Source organism: Camelina sativa, chromosome 20 (genome assembly GCF_030686135.1).
Source record: "Camelina sativa cultivar CO46 ecotype springtype chromosome 20, ASM3068613v1".
Classification (NCBI taxonomy): domain Eukaryota; kingdom Viridiplantae; phylum Streptophyta; class Magnoliopsida; order Brassicales; family Brassicaceae; genus Camelina; species Camelina sativa.
The window spans coordinates 32,531,361-32,548,821 of record NC_141899.1 but is presented as its reverse complement, the minus strand read 5'-3'; the positions used below and the strand labels follow the sequence as shown (position 1 = coordinate 32,548,821).

The window sequence follows — 17,461 nt, the reverse complement described above, 5'->3', positions numbered from 1 at the left end:
ATTTCAAATTGTTTGTTTTTCACTAAAAGACTCAAAAACGCGTTTTAATAATATAGCCAGGAATGAATGATACAGAAAGCATATGGGTTTTGACTTTTGAGTCATCACGACTTTGTTACATTTATTTGAATAATAATATCACATGATGTTTATATTTATATAATCAGAATATGTGTTGGACCAGAACATGTATACTTATCTATATTTTGTGTTATTTATGTGTACCATTTATATTCAAATTCATTTATTGTATTTTACTGACAAAAAATGATTATGCATAATTTATGATTATGCATAATTAATTCTTGTCAACATAAGTTTCAATATAGTTGCAACAGGTTATTATTATTTCTCAAAATTTGTAGTCCCTTGTTTGTTAAACTAAACAACAATGTTTTTAATTCAGCTATCTTAACGGATTTTAACTAAGGTAGCGAATGATTAGCATGGAAATATTCTAAGTAAAAAGAATTCTATTAAAAATTGAAAATACCATTCTCTTTTGGTTACAAAAACGACTTTACATTTATTCTACAAAAAATGAGGTTTGAATTTTTATTTTGTGAAGTTGTATGAAATAAGAAATATAATGTATAGTAGAGAATTACGATCTATCAAAAAATTTATGTCAACAAAAGAAACGCAGTAGTTTTCAATATTTATCCTAAATTCGTAATCTTTTTTTTTCTTTCTATTTTTCAATCAGTATTTTTATGGAAAAATCAGGTTTTAAACCTTTAAAGTATCACTGGGTAGCACTTTAAACCTCGAGAGAATTTTATTAACACTATAAACCTTTAAAATAATTTTACTAACACTTTAAACCTTTAAAATGATTTTACTAACACTTTAAACCTTAAAACCAACTTTCATTTTGGTACCGTCATTAAAATAACGGAATAATAATATCCGTCAACGTGAAATAGTTAAAATATGTTGGTTTGATTTAAATGTTAATCAGTTTTAGTTTTTATAAATAAATATAAAGATAAAAAATAATTTTTTGTTCATCCTCATTATAGACAAAAAATTTACGACGTTACTCTTCACATTATTAATCCTTTTAATAAATGCATCTCACTGGATTCTGAATCAAATCGATTGACTTCTTATCGGAAACCAATAAACTTCTAAATATGTTATCGTCTTCAATTTTACATTTTTCAAATATTTTAATCTTACCTCTGATTCTTCATTTTTTTGCTTTGATATATTTTTAATTTTTTTTGTATCAATCGTAATAAATAATTAAATTAAATTAATTAAACAAGTATTTAAATCAAACCAACACTATTTCACATTGACGGATATTACTGTTTCGTCATCTTTTATGGCGGTGCAAACAGGAATGTTAATTTTAAGGTTTAAAGTGTTAGTGAAATCATTTTAAAGGTTTATAGTGTTAGTGAAAAAATTTCAAGGTTTAAAGTGATACTCTATAACACTTTGAAGGTTTAGAATGTGATTTTCCTGTAATTTTATTATATAGCTTTTGTGACTAGTAGTAGTGGATATGCTTCCGTTATATAATATAGGATTTTAGAATTTTTTTTTTTTAAAGTATAAAATTCAAGTTTTTATACAACGTTTAAATTAAATTTTTACGAGTCTTGTTTATAATTAATTAAACCTTTTAAAATAAAACATTTTTAGTCTACATATTTTTAGTTAAAATATTTTATATATTGAAAGGGAAGAAGTATCATTTAAAAAATCATCTATTAGTGCAAAGAAAAAAAGGCAACAAAATGAAAATCATCATGGGTTTATGTGTTTTTTAAGAAAAATAATTAACGTCAGAGAAAAAATTTACTTTAACGTAAAAGAAAAATATAATAAGACAATGAATGCTGGAGATCTTTTTGCGGATTTCTATTCTTGTTAAATCATCGTCGATTTTTTGGGACGATGCCCGTCAACCTTTACTTCCAGGTGACAAAGTGACAATTGACTGTCTTCGAGAGATTAGGCAATGCAGGTGATTCTCCCACGGTCTCAAAGCTACTTCCATTGTCGGTTTTCGAAAGATTGGGGTCTCATGCCTCTAGTTCTAGTCCAATGAAAGGCACTCCAGTCTATGATCATTCTGCTCAGGGAGCAGCTCACTTTGTGAATCATTCTGCTTCTATAGCAGCAAAGACTCCAGTTGGTAAGCTTGGAGCAACATTGAAAGAAGGGTTGATGGTTAATTCCAACCTTTCGAAGTCCATATGAGGATATTGAGCTGGAACTGTCAGGGGGTGGGGAATACCCCTACAGTTCGACACCTAAGGGAAATACGAGGTCGGTACTTTCCCGAGGTAATATTCCTCTGTGAGACCAAAAACTAGAGAGGATACTTAGAGAACGTTGTTAATCACTTTGGCTATTCTGATTTGCATACGGTTGAGCCGATAGGGAAAAGTGGAGGTCTGGTTTTGATGTGGAAGGTAAAGATTTCCACATCAACAGTCAGACAAAAGAATGATAGACACTCTAGTCTCATGGCAAGGTAAAGATTTCCATCTGACTTGTATTTATGGAGAACCGGTCCAAAGTGAAAGAGGAGATCTTTGGGAGAGACTTTCCCGGATTGGAACAAGTCGTAGAGGGCCATGGATATTGACGAGGGATTTTAACGAACTGGTTGATCCTTCAGAGAAGTTAGGAGGGCCACTCAGGAAGGATGCTTCTTGTGAAGATTTCAGAAGGATGCTGTCGGCTTGTGGTATGTGGGAGATTAAACACTCCGGATATCAATATTCTTGGTTTGGCAATAGGAACGATGAGCTGGTGCAGTGTAGGTTGGATAGAACAGTTGCCAATCAACTCTGGATGGAATTGTTCCCTCAAGCTCAGGTGGTTTATCTCCAGAAAGCTAGCTCAGATCACAGCCCTTTGATCACATGTTTGATGGGGGAACAATGGAAGAAAAGAGCTGGGTTTAAATATGATCATAGATGGTGTTCGAGGGAGGGTTTCAATGATCTATTAGCAAATTTCTGGAAGGACATGGCGAGTACAATTGCGAGACTAATGATGGAGAAAATAGCAGAGTGTCGAAGGTGTATTTCACGCTGGAAAAGAGATAATCAACCAAACTCTACTAAGAGAATTCAAGACCTCTATAATCGCATTGATCTAGCTACTCGGCAAAATCCATTAAGAAGGGATGAGATTCTCAGTTGAAAGAATGAGCTGAATTTGGAATACCACAAGGAGGAACAGTTATGGAAGGATAAAAGTAGATTGACATGGCTCAATAATGGGGATAAGAACACCAAGTTCTTTCATGCAGCGACAAAGAACAGACGGGCTCAGAATAGAATCCAAAAACTGATCGATGAGGAAGGACATGAATGGTACAATGATAAGGATCTTGGGAGAGTTGCGGAGAACTACTTCAAACTCCTCTTCACCTTGGAGGATGTTGGCCACAAAATTGGAGATAAAATAGGCTCAGGCAACCAAATTTCACAGGCTCAGAATGACCAACTTTTGAAGCCAGTCTCTATTGAGGAAGTAAGAAGAGCAGTCTTCCAGATCAACCCTAGTAAGTGCCCATGACCTGATGGAATGACAGGGCACTTTTACCAACAACATTGGGATGTATTGGGTGAACAGCTCACATCTATGGTTCAGGATTTCTTTAGGACAGGCATGATGGAGAAAGAAATGAATAAAACCAATATATGTCTGATCCCAAAGAGACATAAGTCGGTGAAGTTGGCTGATTATAGGCCGATAAGTCTAAGCAATGTCATTTACAAAATCATCGCATAGGTCATGGCCAACCGTCTTAAGAAAGTATTGCCAGTGGTGGTGTCGGACACTCAAGCAGCATTTATCCAAGGTCGACTCATCTCAGACAATATTCTTGTCGCCCATGAGCTTATCCACGCACTCAACTCGAACAACAAGTGCTCAGAGGAGTTCCTTGCCATGAAGACGGATATCTCTAAGGCGTTTGACAGGGTCGAATGGGCATTCTTACAAGACTCATTGAAGCTGCTGGGCTTCTCAGATCATTGGATAGGCTTAATCATGAGCTGTGTAGGGTCGGTTCAGTACCAAGTTCTGATCAATGGCACTCCTTTTGGTGAAATTATCCCAACGAGAGGCATAAGACAAGGTGATCCATTATCTCCTTACCTCTTCGTTTTGTGCTCTGAAATGTTGGTGAGAATGCTAAAGCAAGCAGAGCATGAAGGCAAGATTACAGGCTTGAAGGTTGCTAGAGGAGCTCCACCAGTGTCCCATCTTTTGTTTACTGACGACAGCATATTCTACTGCCAAGAAAAAGATGAGGAGATACAACACTTGATCATCATTTTGGAGGAATATAGCATTGCCTTAGGTCAGAGGATCAACTATCAAAAGTCAAGCTTATATTTTGGGAAACAAATTCCCATGGATCGTAGAGTGACCATTAAGAACTTGACTGGGATTTTTGAGGAAGGAGGGGATGGTTTCTATTTAGGATTGCCTGAGGCTTTTGGAAGCTCAAAAGTTCACAGTCTGAATTACCTCAAGGAGAGGCTCAGCCAAAAAGTATCAGGATGGCATCACAACTTCCTATCCCCTGGAGGGAAAGAGATCCTCCTCAAGGCGGTAGCCATGGCTCTACCAACCCACACGATGGCTTGTTTTAAACTTCCAAAGACAATCTGCCAACATATGACATCGATCATGGCTGATTTCTGGTGGAAAAATAGTCAGGATTCTAAAGGAATGCACTGGAAGTCGTGGGACCAACTAAGTAAACCGAAGCAAGAGGGTGGATTAGGCTTTAAGGATATTGAAGCTTTCAATATTGCTTTGCTAGGCAAACAACTCTGGAGGATGTTAACACAACCACACACCTTAATGGCGAGGATCTTCAAGAGTAGATATTTCCGCAAGTCCAATCCACTCCAGGCGAAATTAGGATACCGACCCTCATTTGCTTGGCGGAGCATTCATGAAGCTCAAGAATTAATCAAGCAGGGGGCAAGAATGGTCATTGGGGATGGTGAAACAGTTGATATTTGGCGTGATCAGTGGCTACATTCCAAACCAGCTCGAGGTGTCATGAGAGTCAATCAGCTTCCCTCACACTTTTATGATGTGGTATCCTCACTTTCTAAAGTGAGTGATCTATTACTAGAGTCAAAAAAAGAGTGGAGGAGAGATATTATGAACTTAGTTTTTTCGGAAGAGGATAGAAGTTTGATGGAGGACCTTCGACTAGGAGGTAGGCATAAAGCTGATGGCTACACTTGGGACTACACTCGAACATGACATTATTCGGTGAAATCTGGGTATTGGGTTTTTACCCAAATCATACAAACTCGAAATCGTCCTCAGGAGGTTACTCAACCAAGTCTGCATCCTTTGATTCACCAAGTGTGGAAAACAGAAGCGAGCCCCAAAATTCAGCATTTCCTATGGAAATGTCTGACTAACTGCATCTTGGTTGCAAAGAACCTGTCGTATAGGCATCTGGCTAAGGAGGATGGCTGTTCTCGATGCCCCAATAAGGAAGAATCCATTAACCATCTTCTCTTTCAATGTACTTATGCCCGACAGGTTTGGGCCCTCTCTCCTATCCCTGCTCCTCCAGGTGGAAATTGGGTTGATTCCTTCTATGCAAATATGTATCATGTCCTAAACATAGCGAAACAACATCCCCAGACTGATGGCCTAGACAAGATTATTCCTTGGAAATGCTGGGAGCACAAGCGGTTAGAAGGGCAAAGTCAGTCATAGAAGTGGAACTAGAAGCAATGAGGATGGATATATCAATGATGTCTAGATTAAATTATGATCGAATCATTTTCGAGTCTGACTCTTTGACGGTGGTTAACATGTTGAACAATGAAGAAAGTTGGCCAACTTATGCTCCTACACTTCAAGAGATCAAAGAATTGCTTCCAAGATTCTTAGAGGTAAAACTTATATATTCTCCAAGAATTTGTAATGGTGTGGCTGATAGGGTAGCAAATGAGTCTCTTTCCTTTTAGGATTATGATCCTAAGTTATACTCTGTAGAGCCATTATGGATCAAGCATTTTCTAATGGTGGATAAACCAAGTGTAACATGAATTGGTGAATGGACAAGTTGTTGTTGAGCCAAAAAAAAAAAAAGTGACAATTGACAAACAAACTAGCATACCTATTTTTCTAATTCATTTATTAACTGTACAATTTCATATTTTTGTAAGAGACTGATGTAATTTTTTTAAATAATAAATCTATAAAAATTAACATAATCATAATGACGATGGTAAGATTGGTTAAGTAAATTTTTGTAAGAAACTGATGTAATTTTTTTAAATAATAAATCTATAAAAGAGTGTAGAGGGCTCTGTCTTTTGGGTTAAGCTCTTATTTTTGTTATGTTTCCAATTTTTGGTTGTTCTTGCAACATCGATTGTTTCATTTATATTAATATTTCAAGAGTTAAATAAAAAATCTATAAAAGTATAATCATAATGATGATAGTAAGATTGGTTAAGTAAATTTTTGTAAGAGATTGATGTAATATTTTTATAATAAATCTATAAAAAATAAAATAATCATAATGGTAATGGTAAAATCGGTTAAGTAAAAAACTAAAGCGAACACATAAATGAAAATAATTTTAAATCAGTTAAAAAGATGAACAAAAGGCAAGAAATTTGCATATCAAAATTATGAGAACGCACGATTAACAATTTTTTTTTTATGTATGAGTACATTAAAACATCATATTGTTGAATTGCATGGTTATTTTTCAACATATCATATATATTGTAGTCTTAAACCAAGTTTAATGATATTTTTGATTGTCACAATAATCCAAAATTTATATTATTACATAGTACAAATCTACAACTATTTTTTAGAAGTTTCTATTATATATAAATTTTTTTATTCTTAGAAGGCTTAAAAACCGAAGCCGGTCGCAAACCCAAAAACAACAAAAAACAGCAAATATAACTTATACATGCTATAACAAAAAACTAAGAAGGATACCACCTACAAATGGCTAAAGGGAGCCTTGGAGTGTAAAGAAAACTCACATGTTCTGAAACAAGCTAAATCAGGTAGCCAACATGGATATTTCAGGCTGCACAGAGTGTTGAGCCCTCGCAAGAGGAAACCACAACTGTAAGCCACTGGCATAGCGTTGGTCCCCCATGTCCAGGATAGAGCTCAGCCGGTTTCGAACATTCTTGTCAAAGTGTTTAATAAGTAAAGCTGGCGGAGACTGGGGCTCAGCATGTCGCCTGCCATTTCTCTCCCGCCATATATGATATAAGGTGGATTGGAAAACATACCAGAACAGAAATAGATGCAGGCTGGGGATTGAGTGATATGTTAGAAGCACAATCAATTGATTCCACTCTGTTGAAAAGTGGATGGTGAGAAGAGGTAAGGCTAAGTCCTTCCAAACGCTAGCAGCGTGGACAAGAGAAGAATAAATGATCTCTTGTCTCCTCCATTGTCTCACACAAGCCACACCTGCTGTTTTGGCACACCATCCTTAACCCAAACTAATTTATGCCAAGTAATTGAAACACCAACAAGATGTAAGGCCAACCATACGTTTTGACGTCTATAACTTGTTTGAAGGAGCATGATGGCACAAATTCCAATCATGTTCTCTACATCCGGCACAACACTACACTTTAAATTATAATTACAACTTGTTTTGTGTATTCTTGAGAAAATACGAAAAAATAGAAACTTTGTATTATATAGAAAAACATATATATCAGTAGCATCTAGGCATGTCAATATGGGCCAAAGCTCGCGGGCCAGCCCGACCCAGCCTTAAAAAACACAGGGCTCGAGCTTAAATATATATGTCCAGAAAAAATCAAGCCTTTCGGGCTCAGCCTGTTTGGGCTATAGGGTATTTTAGGCTTAGCCCGACTAGTCTCGGGCCAGTCCGAAAAGCCCTTTAACAAATATATTTGTACTTTTGTGTTAACGTTTTTGTTTGATTGCAATATTTGATTAATGATTTATTGTAAATAAAGTTTTAAACTCTAATCATAGTTTTCATATTTTCCTAATAACCTTATTTAATATTTTTAAAATTTTTCTCTCGATATTTTATATGAATTATATATTGTTTATTTGGTTAAAGTATTAAAATTTTATTTAGTTTTAAACTTTTTCTTGTAAATTAAGTTGGTTGTAATAAATATAGATAAGTTATTAAAATTTTGATTGATTTGTTTTATAATGCATCTTTAAACACTGCTCTTTAAGGCTTATAAGTTTAAATTTTCGATCTTTAACATAAGTCCGGAAAAGCTCGAAAAGCCCTGTAGCCCTGTTAAGGCCCGGCTCGGACTTTGAAATATAGGCTCGGAAATATTTCGGACCGGGCCGGGCCGGGCTCAAACATATGCGAGCTTTACGGGTTTCGGGCCGGACCAGCCCGATTGACACCCCTAGTAGCATCCTGATTTTTTGTATATAGCGATGCGTAAAGATTCAACAAAAAATAGTTTGCATAAAAATATATAAGATTTTTCAAAAAAGATTGAAGTGTTTTCAAAGAATGTTTGCTAGTATTGATGATCATAGTAAAATTATACTCCCTCTGTTTCAAGATATTGGATGTTTTAGCCTAAACATGCAGATAAAGAAATGATAACTTTTTAAAAATTTAACTAATTCTAAACAAGACTGCAGAATATAAAACCTGAAAATATTCTAAAAGTTGCATAAAAACTTGAAAACATTTTGTATTGTAAAACAAAAATACTTGTCTAAAACATTTTATATTATGAAACAGAAGGAGTATAGTTTTCATAAATACTACTAAAACGTTGATGTTATATTTACGTATGTTAGAAAATGAGTTGCTTATTGATAATTATTAGTCTATTGTTGTTTAAGCTATCAAACTTTAAAATACATTTTATGTTGAGACTATCTTTAGCTTTGACCTTAACTTATGAATTGTCGTTTCCATTTATAAAAATTTATATATTACAGTTTTTTCATTCCGGTCATGAAATCCTCTTGAATCTCTCGATAACCTACTACGTAATAAAGTGGTTAGGGATTAGTCAAAGAGCCTTCTCAGCTCAATATTAAATTTGTATACTGTTTTTATGTTTTATGAAGATCACTTTGTTATCCATTAATGAAAGAAAATATTTAATACCAGAGACTAACGGTAAATATAAATATATTTTGGCCTTTTCTCGTATGATGAATTAATTATATAAAGCGTTTGTTTGTTGACAAAAAAAAAAGAAATATACGATTTCAATATATGAAAATTAAAGTTTGACTACTCCATAAAAAACATTTATTATAAAACGTCAATTTTGAATTTTGTCTAAAAATAATCAAAACAATATTTGTAACTTTAGACTTAAGATATACTCAAATAAAGCTTTCCTTATCGCACAACGTATAGTTTTGTAATGATTAGGCTCACAAGGCAACATATATTTGCTATATATATATATATGTTGATCAATACGTAACATGGAGATATATAATACCATTTGAAAGATTATCAATCTTCTTGTTAAGTAACATCTGACGAAAGAGAAACACACACAATGTCAAACAGTTGTCCGATCCTTGGTCCTAGGTGTGAGTTATGTAACTGCTCAGGCAGTGGATGCCAATCTCAATTCCCAGGTAATGTTCATCTATTACGTTTTTAGTTTTCTACATATCATAACGTGGATTGAGTTGTGAATCGTGTTCAAATTAACTCGAGTTTGATTTTGCTATTTTTCTTTTTTCAATTGAATACCAAGTTTGTATGTCAAGCTGTCAACCATACTAAATCGTGTTTCAATTGATGAGTCATTTCAGAAAAAAGAGAGAAAAAAAGAAGAACTAAAGATGAAACCGAGTGTAATTCATGAGTTTCAATAATGTTCCGATTTATATTTGAAAAAAATAGATTTGATTAAGTACATCCTTGTTACTTTTTCTAAATTAATTTACAATTCTACTTTTTCCTTTGGATTGGATTCCACAAAAACCGACATCAATTAACTTGTTTTGATCGAAACTACGGTGGACTATTCAAAAAAAAAAAGTTAAAAATTTTCAATCCGAAACCTAATTAAAAAAACCCTAATTGACCAAACATTTGTTTTTTTTTGAAAACTTGAAAACCATTAACCATGTATAATATTAATACCAACGACTAAACATTTGTAGTTGGTGTGCATGTGTGTAGGATTGAAAGTGGAGTGGCCAGAGCTAAAAGGAGTGAGTGGACTTCAAGCAAAGGCAACGATAGAAAATGACAATCCACGTGTGACAGCTTTCATATACCCTGAAGGTGTTTATCTACCATCCATCAATTGTTGCAACCGTGTCGTTCTCTATGTTCCAGCCGACGATTGTCCCAATGGTCCTGTCCTAAACCGTCCAATCGTTGGATGAGTCTACTACTATTTTGTTGTTGTTCTTTTCATAACTCAAGTTTTTCATCTTGAGCTTCAATAATTTTTGAAGTATGTTATACTTCCTTCAGCTGTTCTCATGAATAATAAAATGAAATTTAATTAAGAGCTAATATTTATAAAATCTTGTCTCATTAAGGGTTATATATATTCTATACGCTATAAGATCTTCAACAATTTAAATGTTATGTTGAAACCATATTGTTAATTTTTAAAAAATAAATGCATATACTTTTACTCTTAATAAAATAAAATATATTGAATATGCCTCTTATCTAGCATAAATAATTTGTTAAATTAGATTTCCGTATAAGATTTTTTTTTTAATAGAAAATCTTGTCCAGACCTCCAGATAAATGGTCTTAAAACTAATAGTAATGTGATGTGATTTGATTAATTTCTTACAAAACAATGTCATATTTTATAAAGTGGCTTTTCAGTTAATAGTAAAGATATATACAATGAAAGATATATTATGGTTATTTTAATCAAATGGAAAGCTTACAAAAATTTCTTGAGTTGAAAGATATATTAACATGTTTTAAATGGTTACTTTTATAGGTTTTTTTTTCTTCTGAAAAGTTTCTTTCTCCAACTTTTTTTTTTGTTATTATTAGAAAGTTAGAAACTATGCTACCACTGATATGAGGTGTGATGACTCTCTTAGGATATGATTTTTTTCGTGGCAATGACAATACGAATAATATGAAAGCTGAGGCAATCACGCGAATGTCTGCATTTCGCTGTTTGGAATCAGAGCCGTGTCAAGACGAAAATATATGATATGCCACTTCAAAAAAATGCTCCAATTCAATACAAAAAGTTGTGTGCAAAATTAAACACCATTGTTGTTGAACGAAAATAAAAACAATATAACTAAACAAACCAACAAAAAATTAGTTTTAAATATTTTTCTTTCTTTTTTTTTCCAGAAATTTGTTAACTAAATTTTCAAAATCAACTTTCTAACCAATTTTCTCCAAGCAACAACAATTTCTTACAAATGTAAAAATAATTTGGATGAAATTATTTAGGAAAACAGAATAAATAGTATTAAAAAGTTGAAAACTTGAATAATTTTACTTTAATATAGAGAATTGGATTAGTGAGAGACACGTTGAAAGAAAACTTTGTTTACTGAGTTCTGTCAGAAAAGAGGCAAAGAGACTAACAGAAAAAAGCGATATAAAAATATATATATATATATATATATATGTTTGTTTACTCTAACTGTTTAATAATTTTTAAAAACCTTAATTGTTGCAGTAATTTTTTTCTAATTACTTAATTAAAACCAGCCCAATATTTGTTTCATATTAATCTATTATTAACAAATTATAAGGATTTACTTCGTGGTATACCACGGGACTATTCGTTTTCATAAATTATTTAAATAGGTTAGTATACTAATATAATCATGTTTTTTAGTTAGTTAATATAAATATTACAATATTATATATATGTTGTTGTATTTGAAAAATTTATTCCATAGTAAATTTCTTTGTTTTGTAATCAATGTTACACTGTTATATATATATTTTAGTGTTTTTACAATAATTAACAGTACTTGTTAATAAAATTATATGGGTTGACTTTAAAAGAACAATAAATAAGTGTACTCTCAAAAAATACAATGAACTATGATTAAAATCAAATTTGCTAAAATAACTATATTAAAAATTACATCTGTATTTGTAAATATATTTAGATTTTAAATAAAAAAAAGTTTTTGTATTTTTAATATATCTATATGTCCGTAACATTATTAAACTATAATAGAATATATTTAATTTATAAAGAAGAAAAACCTTTATACAATTTCTATAAACACAAAATATAACAAATATTTGTCGGTTCTCTATTCCAAATGCATGATTGTCTCCATGTTAGTAGATCCTAAATAGTAATCAACTATGTATGACTTTAACGGGTTGTTTTGTCTCCAAGTAAATAATCCACCTGCGATTCACAAATCAGTTGATGGATCAGTTTGGACTCACACCGAAGATTACAAAAGCTTCCAATACTTGAGTATATAAAGATACAAAAGTTCACACAACAAATGCAAATACCTTAAAACCCACAAAAGCAATTATAGTTAATGCTCTAGAGTCAAGATTGAAATTAAAAGAAAAAAAACTGCCACATGATTTATCAAACGAAGAATGACATATATATCAAGAATGACATATTTTGCAGGAGCTGGCTGGGTTTGTACCAAGCCGCAGGATCCGATGCCAAGTACGGGAGCTACTAACTTTCGAAGGAGTCTCTCCCCCCTACACGCTGAAGTCGAAGCTTTCATTTGGGCAATGCGCTGCATGATCGGACATGATTACCATGACGTGGCGTTTTACTCAGACTGCGCTGACTTGGTGAAGATGGTGTCTTCGCCAAAAGACTGGCCGGCGTTCTCCACTTATCTTGAGGACATCACGATGGACAGGGAGGAATTTTCTTCTTTTTCCTTATCTTTTATTCCTAGGACTGCAAATGTAAAAGCGGATTTCTTGGCACGCTGTGCGCGCACATCTCCGCATAATGTTCTGTATGTAAACAATTTCCCTCCGCATTGGCTCATCTGAGCTAATCTTTTGTTGACAAAAAAAAAAAAAAAAAAAAAAAGAATGACATATATATCACGGTTTCACCTCATAAGCAAAACTTGAGAAATGACATCAATGACAAAATATGTTCTTTTTTTCCTTTTTGTGTTTTTTACCGTAATGGCTAGTTGGAGCGTTAACAAAGTATTTATAATGCTTTAAGAAATTTTTGAGGGTTTTGTGTGAGTTAGTAGAAAAAAATATTGAAAGTTATTTAATTTAAATATTTCAGAATGGTTGATTAGGTATATGCTATTATTATGCTTGTATGTAATTAATTTTGATACTATATGATGTCAAAATATTTTGGGTTAATTGCACTTACACCCACTTTGGGTCAAAGTTCTTACACTTAGACCATCTCCAATAGTTTTCACTATTTTTACCTCTAAATTAGAGGAACTCTATAATAGAGGTGACTTTTGCTCCAATGAAACTTTTTTTTTTTTCCTCTAAAAAGAATATTCTGTAGAGATTCTTTTTTTAAATTTTACTATTAATACACCTTTTACTTATAAAAATTGCAAACTAACCCATTTATTTTAGTATTTGTGAAACTTTCATAAAATTATGATACTATGTAAAGTTTTAACATTTATAAATATTATTTAAATATCACATTTATTAAAATAAATACATTGCATCATATAAAATAATAAAACATAGTAGATTTTTTTAACCTCCACTTCATTAAATTATGATTAAACTATTTAAATATATATTTTATTTATTTTGATCATAAATATAGAAGTATTAAAAGTTCAAGGACCATTTCATAAATAAAAAAGTTCAACTCTATAATAGAGGAAAAAATAGAGTTCCTCTATATATAGAAGAAAAAAATAGAGATCTCTATTATAGAGGTAGAAATAGAGATGGGTTGGAGTAGATTTTACTCTAAAATAGAGTTAAAAAGCATATATAGAGGTGGATTGGAGATGCCCTTACACCTACTTTAGATGGAATGTGTACTTTTGGGTGTGTTTTGCATATGTGGCTTATTTTTTTGGACAATTTTGATCTTTGTATTTGATTTGGAGTAGAAACAAAAATTGGTGGAAGATATATTCTTTTTGAATCGATTATTTCTCTTTTACTCTTACTTTTCTTTTGTTGTCACTTTAAGTAGTTACTAGGTTCGGACCCGCACGTACGTGTGGAGTTATTTTTGTATTATTTTTAAAAAAATATAATTGTCAAGCGATCAAACCCGTCTAATATGTCTTATTGCAACGTTTAGTTTTTTTTTTGACTCGAAAAAATCTCATTTCTCGTAATTCATATGAGTATGTCCGTATATATTCTGTTTGAATTCTTGTTCCCAAAATTCTCGTCCCGTATTTTGTCATATAAGAATATATCCACACAAAATTCTCATAACCTGATTACTATGGAACTAATTTGAACGATTCTCTAAAATATACTAAATCTGTTGTTTATTTTTTTTTTCTTCTTAATATAAATGGATCAGTTTGGCAATATGGATATTTGATATGATTTTTTTAACCCTTAAATGTATTCCCCAATTAATAGTATAGATTTCCTTCAATAATTGAATGAAATATTCCTTAGTTATACTAATGACAATTTAATGTAAATAATATAGTAAGAGAAGGGCAAATAATAAAATGGGATAGAAAGTGTGAGTATTTTATATAGGAGATACCATAAGATATTTTATTAAAGAGAATTCTATTAATTTGGATATTATTAGTTTTTTAAGTAATATATGTGTCCGTAATTGATGGAGAAATAAAATTACAAAATTGTTTCATGAGGGGGAAGTTATGGTATTATATCACTGGATTTTATAAATTTTAACTGGTCATTAGATCCCTATATATCTCAGCTATTAGTATAATTTTATTACTTGTTTTCATTTTTATTTGACTGGATTTTCTAAATTTTAAGATTTCTGTAAAAACACTATATCTACATATTTATATATAATGTTTAACTACATAGTTATCCAAATTAAGGTATATATTCATGTCATTTTAATTGGTGATCATATGTTTTTTTTGGGCAAATATAGTTATTATTTTTAGCAAAAGAATAAACATTGAGCCAGTTTCAAATGATTTCCGATTCTTTCACTATTAGAGCTTTATAATATTATTAGAAAGGTAACATTATTTATATTTGTGAAGATATGATTTTAAATATATATTTTTACATCTCATAATATAGTTATATTATTATATTACAATACATAGTGAAATTAATTTAATTTTGAAAATATGTAGGGGATAATATTTATCAAATTTTGAATAATATTTATCAATTTTAGAATTTATAGGAGTAAAATATTATGTATATAAATAAATGAAATAGCAGTGGCAATTGACCAAAAAATATATATATATAGCAGTGGCAGTTTTATGTAATTTTATGGAATACTAAGGGTGAACAATAAATTGGCTATGGAGCTCTCTGGCGACGACACGTCAGCTTTTTCTCCAGAATGTTTCTCTTTTAATATATAAGAGATTACTAAAAAATTATCTATTTATTTTTATACAATAAATTATGATTTTATATTTTCTATATTGTAAAATCCATATTACTAAATTTTAGATTAACTACTCTACATTAAGATACAACAACAAAATCAAATCCATATATTCATGGTCATGTGAATACCAATAAAATTTGTGGGTTCTAGAGATTTAGGGTTTAGGATACAACGAAAACATGGTCATATAGATACAAATAGAATTTGTAGGTTCTAGAGATTTAGAGTTTAGAATACAACGACAACATCAAATCCATATGTTCATGGTCATGTGGATACCAACAGAATTTGTGGTTTCTAGAGATTCTGAGTTTAAGATACAACGACAACATCAAATCCATATGTTCATGGTCATGTGGATACCAATGAAATTTGTGGTATCTAGAGAATTAGGGTTTAGGATACAACGACAACATCAAATCCATATGTTCATGGTCATGTGGATACCAGTAGAATTTGTGGGTACTAGTAACACATGACCATAAATGTGGGTATTAGTAACACATCAAAGTTTGTTATCAAATTTATAACACATGACCATAAATGTGGTACTAGCAACACATCAAATTCATATATTTGTAGTCATGTGGATACCAACTGAATTTGCAAGTTATAGAGATTTAGGGTTTATGATACAATGACAACATCAAATCCATATGTTAATGGTCATGTGGATACCAATACAATTTGTGGATACTGGTAATAGATAAAAGTTCCTTACAGCTTATCCAAATGTACTTATGAATGCAATATTTTGTTAATCCATTATGCATCTAATTTAAGTTTAAAGTATGTGGACAAACAATCTATTTCATATTGAAAATTTAGTTAAATAAATGCATTAATTTCTAAATTATTTAATTAATTTAGTTTGGACTTATAAATTGTTGATTTGACTATGAAGACCAATTCAATTGTATTTGATTTAGATTAGTCTCATAAACTTTTTTTTTTGTGGAAAGAAAAATATTGAAAAATGCAAAAAATGTTTATTTACAAGTTTCTTAACTTTTTTTTTATGAACAACTAAAGTTACTAAACTTAAATATAGTAATGAAAATAAAAAACAAATGTTAAAGAAACAAAATATTAAAAGAGAAAGAGATAATAGAGAGAGAAATGAGAAAGAGATAATAGAGAGAGATATGAGAAAGAAAAAAAATGAAAAGAGAACGTTAGTTTAGTTGGAAGATGTAAATTGTAATTTGACATAAGAAAAGTATAGTGATAGTAGAAAGTGGGTTTGTGTGTTAATAGTTTATGAGAAAGTGGTGTCTGTGTTAATAGTTTAGTAACATTTTTGATTTAGTTGGTTGTGTTGCTACTTTTAAGGAACTTGTATATTGGATTAATAATCTGGAGAGTCATTAGTCTACAGTGAAATCTTAACATATATGCTAATATGCTTGATAATTAATGCTGATTTTTTTGGCTTATAAATAGATTTATTAGAACCAGAATATTACCATATCTTCAGTATATCTTCAATATTGTTTCTTATTTAGACTTACATAATTAATAAAAACGACTGCGACATTTTTGACAATAATATGCTTTTGGAATGTAAATATAATCCGAGTTTTAATCATTTATGTTTTCGATTAATGGGATATGATTCACTAATTTTGGGTTGTAACATATAAAAGTAAACCGACCCGTTTTTGATAATTAACCTTAATGATTTTAGATTAATAGTGTTTAAGACCATGGTTTTTTAGAAAATCGTTACAAAAAAGTTATTGCACAAAAATATACTTCAAACATTTTAAGAAAGATTTTTAAAATATATATCCATTTATAAAAATTCAAATCACATCATATGCTGAAAAAAATCTAATATTTTATTAACTTTATGTATTAAATAATAATTTAAATAATAAAATATAAGATTAAATAAAAGTGAAAAGAGAATTATATTTTAATCTAACATATTGCTTTAAATT

General features: G+C 31.2%; 3 protein-coding genes across 3 annotated transcripts; all 3 read left to right on the top strand.

Annotated features, from left to right (window-relative positions):
- The first annotated feature begins 5,684 nt into the window (after nucleotides 1–5,684).
- Nucleotides 5,685–6,062, top strand: LOC147919749 (uncharacterized). Its single transcript, XM_087504092.1, has 2 exons — nucleotides 5,685–5,906; nucleotides 5,982–6,062. The coding sequence occupies exons 1-2, from the start codon at nucleotides 5,685–5,687 to the stop codon at nucleotides 6,060–6,062; spliced, it is 303 nt and encodes a 100-aa protein (XP_087360218.1).
- A 3,418-nt stretch (nucleotides 6,063–9,480) lies between these two features.
- On the top strand, nucleotides 9,481–10,521 carry LOC147919748 (inhibitor of trypsin and hageman factor-like). Its single transcript, XM_087506609.1, has 2 exons — nucleotides 9,481–9,615; nucleotides 10,169–10,521. Exons 1-2 carry the CDS (start codon nucleotides 9,534–9,536, stop codon nucleotides 10,375–10,377), a joined length of 291 nt encoding a protein of 96 aa, XP_087362735.1. The 5' UTR covers nucleotides 9,481–9,533; the 3' UTR covers nucleotides 10,378–10,521.
- A 2,059-nt stretch (nucleotides 10,522–12,580) lies between these two features.
- On the top strand, nucleotides 12,581–12,982 carry LOC147919747 (uncharacterized). The gene has a single exon (XM_087504091.1). The coding sequence runs from the start codon at nucleotides 12,581–12,583 to the stop codon at nucleotides 12,980–12,982; it is 402 nt and encodes a 133-aa protein (XP_087360217.1).
- The last annotated feature ends 4,479 nt before the right edge of the window (nucleotides 12,983–17,461 follow it).